General features: G+C 30.7%; 1 protein-coding gene across 4 annotated transcripts in view; it reads right to left on the bottom strand.

The window, feature by feature from the left end:
• Positions 1-4196: 4196 nt before the first annotated feature.
• Positions 4197-8622, bottom strand: part of LOC143222086 (cAMP-dependent protein kinase type II regulatory subunit-like) — a 126537-nt gene continuing 122111 nt past the window's right edge. For all 4 annotated transcript variants that reach the window (XM_076448004.1, XM_076448005.1, XM_076448007.1 and 1 more), the window contains one exon: positions 4197-7906. In XM_076448004.1, the coding sequence (XP_076304119.1) occupies positions 7776-7906 (131 nt within the window). In that variant the 3' untranslated portion in view covers positions 4197-7775. The remainder of the gene's footprint in view (positions 7907-8622) is intronic.

Genomic DNA, 8622 nt, shown 5'->3' with positions numbered 1-8622 from the left:
CACTACAGTATTAAAGTTTAATTTTTATAATTCTCTGAATTTGAATGCCTCCTGTCCTCCCAACAGAAATAATTGAGAAAAAATTACTTTTGTTGTATATTCTGTAAATAATGTACATTTTAAATTTAGGTACGTTTTAAGCACAGTAGAACATTAAAATGTATTTTATCAATATTTTGATATTGTATTCGCTTATATTAATGACCAAAAACGTATAGCAAAAAATCATTTCATCATTTTAACACTCTAACACTTGCTCTTGAATAGGTGTCATCGCACGGTGCCTGATGCCAGCACCTAGGGGAGAGTGACAAATTAAAATAAAGTTATTCACTGCTTTATCGGCGGGAATAATGTACCAACTATAAAAAGAACTTAAGTATTTAGACACTTATTTCTCACTCATAACATGATAATTATTGTCCATATGAAATTTATTTAAGTATGTTTTCTAAAGGGGATTACGTTTATGTTCTATTTTTTATTCAATGTATTTAATAGTATAATAAATAATATTATAATTAATTTTTAGTGAGTTTCTAATTAATTTCGGATAGTCCCTAAATATAGGACATTTGTTCAATAATTACCATAAATCATTTTTAGTTACTATATAAGGATTACAGTTGAGATAGTGATCAATGAAATAATGTGTATAAGGAGACATTAAGAAGATTAAATATTATCTGACTTCTCTTTACTTATGTTATTTAAAACTGTATCTTAATTAAAACTTCTGCAAACTATCATTTTGCAAGAAAACATAATAGTTGGTATTTAATATTGCAAGAGTTATTATATAGAAGTGTCTCTGACTATAGTTCTAATTTAATTAGTTCTTTATTTCCGCTAGTAAGTGGAATTATAAGCTAAACCTTATCTTTATGTTTATTATCTGTTGTTGTTTTCGGTTTAACTCGTGATAGCTAGTTCAGATGGCTTATCAAAATTGACACGCGTATTTATATTTCATTAAATAAAGGTAAGTTTATTAACCAACGGACTTTGTATAATAATGTGTAAACCTCTAAAACCTTTAGTATGAAATAACTTATTATAGTGAAATTTCCCTGTAATTTAGCCCCTTTTTATTCTATGTTTTTCGCCCTTAACTACAGAATAACCCTGTAATACGTTAAACAAAGTTGTGGATTATTTAAAAACGGAAACTTGAAAAACATTACTTTTACTTTTAACTTAATAGTTAAACTCATAATGAAAACGTTTAATTTCAACGTGCATATATAATTTAAACGTACACATTGTATGGATTATGTTGATTGTATGCGGTTAAACAAGAAACTTGAATAACAGTTTTAAGTAAAATACCTGTAGCCATCCGTTCTCTCTTTAAAAATGATAATGTTTCATCTACATGATTAACTTGTAGTAGCCAGTAAAAGTACAACATGCTTACTGTCACACTGTATTACCCAAACAATATTGATAAGCATAGCGTCGGTAGCATATTACAGTTCCCAAAGTCGTTTGATAATTATAGTATATTTGTTCGTAACATAAGTGCTGAAGTTATTGTTACGTACTATGTAGCCACGCGTTGTAGCGAAATTTTTTACTACTGAATGATTTACACTACGTGGAAAAGAACAGTTTTTAGTTTGAAAACCACCATCAGCACCGGACTTATACATTGGGTTACGACTATTAATTAGTGTGTTGGAATTCTCTAGCCTACACTTCGCAGCCAGTGCAATACCTGAAGGAATTGCGTGAGCGTTGTCTGGGCGACGCACGAGCCGCCATTAATCTAATGTGTGAGTTTACTCATGAAACAGAATAGCTTCAAAACATAAAGCTGTTCTTCTTGATTTAGCTTATCACCAGAAAGAATCTATCGGATTAGTTCGAAAAGTAAAATCATCCCACAAATTTCTAATTTCTAAAATTTCATTAAAATATATATTTTCATATCTGTTTATGAAATATATCCCCAAAACTGTTAGGTCCGGCATGGTCAGGTAGTTAGGGCGCTCAACTCTAAACTTAAGAGTTGCGATTTCGAATTCCAGTACTACCAAACATATTTGCCCTTTCAGACGTTAAGACTATATAATGTCAAAGTCAATCCCACTATTCAATAGTAAAAAGGGAGCTCAAGAGTTGATGTGGGTGGTGACGGCTAGCTGCCTTCTCTCTAGATTTTCACTGCTAAATTAGGGATAGCTAGCTTAGATAACCTTCGTGTAGCTTTGCGCGAAATTCAAACCAAACCAAACCAAACTAACTGCATTAAAACAGTTTAGCCGAGGCATACCGGGTCATAGAACGGCTCCAAAGTTTTGTTTGTTTTTCAAGTACAAACATTTAGTCCACAGCTCCGATTTGAGATCTAATTACATTTTTGGGCACAGGGAGTCAAACACTTTAGATTAATGTATTTGATCACGTCCAAGATCCCATAAGTTATTTCACTTTAATCCTGCCTAAACCTTTTTTTTTCAATTATAGGGTAGGCTGGTAGAGAGAAATAAAATCGAATCTGGTATACGTGCGCCCGACACACTTGATATTACTGACACACAGAAATAAAAGTAACAAAAAGGTAAGAAAAAAGGCTCATAGTTTAATTTAACGTAATCCTACCTAAAAGAATTTCAAATGCCGCGGCTATTGAAGACCCCCACTTGTGCTGTGTGTAATGCTCACTGGGATTTCATATTCAATTATATTTTTCGTGTTAAATAAGTAAGTTAAATACTCGCAGTCTTCTGCCGTCAAGGTAAATGTGAAAAATACGCCCACATAATATCTTAGTAAAATTATCATTTATTTTTACAAATATTCTTATGTCGAGTTTTTGAAGTAAAACTTTGAAGCTTAAAATTACAAGAAACAAATACTTTAAAAGGTTTCTAAAGTCATGCGTATAATCATTTTATATTTCAATAGTGACAACTGGTGTTAAAATGAAAACTAGACGGGTACTCAGTAGAGCGAATGCCTCCGTCACGCAGTGTTAATTATTTTCGGCCCTCAAAAGAACTACGAAAACGTGCCCGTATGTCCGTTTTTATCAACTAACACGAATCATTTTTGCATCAAAGCTTCATCAAGATCTGATCACTTAGTGTAAAATTCGGTCCATAGATTAATAATTAAGGATTTTGTGGCCTTGATGTAATCTTGACCTTTGGCCTTGTTACTTCAAAAACTAATCTTTTCTACGTTTAGGCATAGTCCAATTGTATACCAACTTTTTTAGAACTACATTAAGCCGTTTTCAAAAATTCTTGTTAAACACATGAGCACTTACACATATACACACCCACTGTGTGTACAAATTTGCTGTACAAATATTTTGATAAATACATTGTGTACCTAAGATTTTTTGATAAATTTGTTCTGCATCTCGGGGTTTCCGATAATAATTTATGGTACTAACGGAATTTCAGATTAATATATGGTGGAGTCACAATGTTAATTTTTGTTTATTTTTAGATTTCAATAAGGCTTCGGCAAAAAATTAAGGTAAACCAATAAACCATTTGTCCAATAGCACTAGCTAAGCCTTTTTCTTCTTTTAAAGAATATTTCAGGTAGTGTGTTTACATGTTGAATTGTGACATTAGGAGTGCTCTTGCCTTCCGTCTGGTTTTGGAGAGGACGTCTCGGACTTTTCGAAGAAAATGGATATTTAACTATAAATGTGGTAAAGATAAGCATACGATAAAATTTTAGTTTATGAGTTGACATATAGCAAGAACATTAAGTGTGCTTTGTTCTTATCCCGGATATCAACAGTTCGGAAAATAAACTTTAATTTAAAGTTTAAGCAAATTTATGTTTGTAACCATGTAGTTTGTCTATATAAATAAACGTAGCAGAAACATTAAAAGACGAATAAATGTTTAAATTCCAGCTATATCTGTAATCAGGTTTGTTTTTTTGTTTCTTTATAACGAAGATTTGATACTGTTAGATGTCCTTACTTCGTGAAAAAATATTTGATCAAGAGTATTCATAATGAATATTTCATAAAAAATGACAAATAAAAAATATATAATTCAATCACTAAAGTTTAAGAAATCATTATCCCTTTTTATAATGTATCTAAACACGACGTTTAGTTAGTAACTGTTACTTTCACAATTATGACTTACGTATATTCATCGGTTCAGACACCAACTCAACAAAAGTTGTTATGTGCTTTTTCTAAACATAAATGAGACATCTAGTCACCTTTGAAGAAATTTTTATTTCAAGAATATCACCACAATTTTAAGTTAAATAATATACTCCTAAAATTGTTAACACCTCTGTCCATTTACATTTAAATCGCAACAAATACATATCTCATACGATCTTCTGTTACAAAACCAAGAATTTTCTTGTAACATTTACATAAAACGAGCTTTTCAACACACAATTAAAAGGAATGATTCTTTAGTTATACGGTGTTGCTGTTGTGACGTAAGATAAAAAATTAAATTTCAGTTTTAGAGCAAAAAAAAAAAAAAAAACTCATTCCTTCACCTGGTTCCTTAAAATATGCTCAGTCATAAAATCCAGGTCTGAGTTTCTGAACTGATTTGTAAAAAAAAGAAGAACAACTTTTCCTTCAAATGCGATGCGAACGAAATGTTCAAATTGATAATTCCAAACCAAACAAAAATAAAAGATTATTCATGATATGTAAATTAAAAAACAACTTAGAATTAAGTATTCAAAATTTCATAAAACTTTTCAAGTTAGTTGAATCTCCTGCACTTTCTTGCGTTATAATACGATATTACATAGTTTAGAGACAGAAAATATCCAATAACAAACAACATTTTTTTCAACGGGGTGGAAAAGTTACTTTAAAATAGAAAATAGAAAAAAGTGTGACTAAATGAATATTTCAAGTAAAATATAAATCTGTATAAACCTAATGTTGTATACGTCATTTCAAGAAGAAAATGGGTCCTCAAAGACGAAAGTTGGAGAAAAAAATTGTTCTTTGTTCAATAGTAGAAGCATTAATCACTAAATATGATGCAAAAATATAAATTGTGTTTTTGCCAGAATATTTCATTTGTTCACAAGTGACTTACAAAAAGAAAAGTTGATTAATAAAAAAATCAGTGTTGAGTGTAGAGCTACTTAAAAAGGCTTGTGAACAGCAATAACATTTAAACAGATAATTCTTATACCGAATGTTTATTACCACGTACACAACACAATGGCTTCATAAGACAAGCTTTGAATATTATATTTATAACATCAACAGTTCATAGGAATACAAACGAAAAAGTTCATTAATGTGGTAAAGTTTCTTATCAGTCATTGAAAATATGGGCGTGAGAAATATAAGACCAAAAATTAATTATGCGATTAATTGAAAATTAATACAAATTAATCCTTGATGTATTGCCTAGTTTTCTTAAATTTTAGCAGAGAAAGACGCAATGCTTGGACACTAATCTTTACTTTTTTTTCTCATTTATTTATATATATTTATATCGTACTTAATTTACACATTGCGTGGCATGTCATTTCCTATTTGATAACAAAGAGAACAAAATTTATTTATTTTTTGATAAATCACTATTTCATTTATGTTATTTCCTATTTGATAACGAACAGAATAAGATTTCTTTATCTTACTTAAATCACTATTTAATTTATGTTATTTTCTACTTGATGAAAAATAGAATCAGATTTCTTTATCCTAGTTAAACCACCATTTAATTTATATTATTTCCTATTTGATAACGAACAGAATAAGATTGATTGATTCTTGTTAAATCACTATTTAGTTTATGTTATTTCTTATTCGATAACGAACAGAATTATATTTGTTTATCCTAGTTAAATCACTATTTAACTTACGTTATTTCTTATTTGATAACGAACAGAACTAGATTGGTTTATCCAAGTTAAATTACTATTCAATTTATGTTATTTCCTATTTCATAACGAACAGAATTAGATTTATTTATCCTTGTTAAATCACTATTTAATTTATGTTATTTCCTATTTGATAACGAACAGAGTTGGATGTGTTTATCCTAGTTAAATCACTATTTAATTTACGTTATTTCTTATTTGATAACGAAAAGAATTAGATTTGTTTTGCCTAGTTAAATCAATATATAATTTATGTTGTTTCTTATTTGACAGTTAAAACACTTGAATTATATTCTTTTGTTTGTTGTTGTTTTTTATCAATTTTATTACTCTATTACGGTCATTTAGACATAATGTTTATTTGTGATTAAGCGCGAAGATCCATAATGGACTGTGTGTGTTGCGCTCACCTAACCAGAAATATTAGCGTTCTAAGCACTCAAGCTTACAGCTTAGTCATCGTTTGTTTGTTTTTTGAATTTTGCACAAAGCTACTCGAGGACTATATGTGCTAGCCGTCCCTAATTTAGCAGTGTAAGACTAGAGGGAAGGCAGCTAGTCATCATCACCCACCGCCAACTCTTGGGCTACTCTCTTACCAACGAATAGTAGTAGGATTAATCGTCACATTATAACGCCCCTACGGCTGAAAGGGCGAGCATGTTTGGTGCGACGGGGATGCGAACCCGCAACCCTCAGATTACGAGTCGCACTCCTTAACACGCTTGGCCATGCCGAGCCCTTAGCCATCGAATCATTTGTTTTCTGTACACATAACTTACAAATGCAAGGTATGTTTTATTGTGTTCTGATTGACTTGACACTGGTGTAACATACCGCATTTCTCTACGTTGCATCAGATTCGTCTTACTTCATGTTATACACCGTATTTTTCTACAATACTTCAAACTAGTCTGATATTTGTGTGATGTACCGTATTTCTCTACACTACTTCAGATTAGTCTAGCATTGATATCAATGTGTGTTATGTATTTCTCTACACTACTTCAGATTAGTCTAGCATTGATATCAGTGTGTGTTATGTATTTCTCTACACTACTTCAAATTAGTCTAACATTATGTAGCCTACCTACTGATAAGGTGTATTTTCATTCTTTCTCTTCGATAAAACATCAAAGTAAATGTCTGACACTACTTAATTATTAAAACTGCAAAACGCTGTTATAATTATAACTTTACTTCCTACCCTTAAGAATATCCAGCAGACACTATATTAACAGTTGTTGTTTTTTACTTTTTTGCAATTTATCATCGTGATCTTTACTTGGTGTATTAAAATTAGTAAAATATCTCAATTACATGTAAAGTAGATTTAGGAAAGTTCTTAGTGAAATGCATAAAAATAATCCATGAATAACGAATATGTAAAATTAATTTATAAGTTTAATTTTTTTGTAAAAAAATCAAACATTAAACAAAGGAGAAAATTGGCGTGCACGCCTAATACAAAATGAAAATAAAAATATTTGAAAGTAAAGTTTTTCTGGTGTTTTATGAATAAGTAATTATATTGACTTCAATAATTATTCTCATTAGTAAAGTATGTAATTATATATGAAACAAAGCATTTTACTGCAACGCGATAAAATTTTATTCTATAACAATATCTTTAGCTCGTGAGAAATAAGTGTTTTGGCAACTAAAAAAAATGTACTTTAATGTGACCAAGTGCAGGATCTGATACATAAAGTGCAGCTTGAAAGTAAATAGGGCGAATTCAGCCAATGTTTCTGGACAATTCTGTTGTTATTAAATATATCAAGTAAACACTTTTTTTTCACACAAACCACTGAAATAGGTTTTTTTTTTCAGTGAAGATGAGATTTCCGGGGTTAAGATACGGGTGGCAAGGGTGTTCTGACTAGAAGGACATCCATCAAATACTGCTGTAGAACGGAAGAGAGTTACCGGAGGTCGCTTATGTTGTTTTTAGATCCAAACACCCTAATAAGCTCTTCTTCGTATTGGTCAATGTTCCGTTTGAGGATATCCATACACGGCCCAAGAAGTCGCTCAAAAGCATGGACGTCAAGAACTTTATAACAAAGTATACACTGTTAGTTTATTATCCTCTCTGCTCTTCCAACAACTTAATGTTCATTTAACGTTAACCCTAGAATTACCGTTGAAATCCATGACGACATAAAAGGATTTTAATAAACGACATTCTAAACCATTTATACATCACATTTCTTAGATTCATGACTTTTTTTTTTAAACTACAGGACTTTTAGTAAGACATGAATCACACTATTAGAATTAAACATAATCATCTTTAGTAATAGTTAGGCAAACAACGACTTATAAGCATAAGGAAAAGTTTTATTGATGGTAAAATATACTGGATGTTTCGACAGAACACAGATCTGAGTTCCCTTAAAGTCGTTGTTTGCCTAACTATTACTTCTTTACTCAAGTATAAACACCATTAACATTACAATTACACCTTTTAATTTCTGCTCAGCAAAATAATAATCAAGAATATTACATTTGGTTTTATCAGTTCTTTGTTGCGACAGACAGAAATATTAAAATTACTTAGTATGGTGCAATATGTGGACCACAATGGTGCAATGTGTAAACCACACCAGTAGTGAAGATATTTGGTTTCTGGTTACATGATGTTACTAAATTTTTATATAACATTTTGATAATTAAACAATTAAATCGTAAAAATCCAAATGTCCCCTATACCAGGTATGCTTGATATGCTGGAGTAACATTTATCAGATCTGACGTTAACCGAACGTT

This window comes from Tachypleus tridentatus, chromosome 8 (assembly GCF_004210375.1).
Source record: "Tachypleus tridentatus isolate NWPU-2018 chromosome 8, ASM421037v1, whole genome shotgun sequence".
NCBI classification, from domain to species: domain Eukaryota; kingdom Metazoa; phylum Arthropoda; class Merostomata; order Xiphosura; family Limulidae; genus Tachypleus; species Tachypleus tridentatus.
This window is presented reverse-complemented; position numbering and strand designations above follow the sequence as displayed.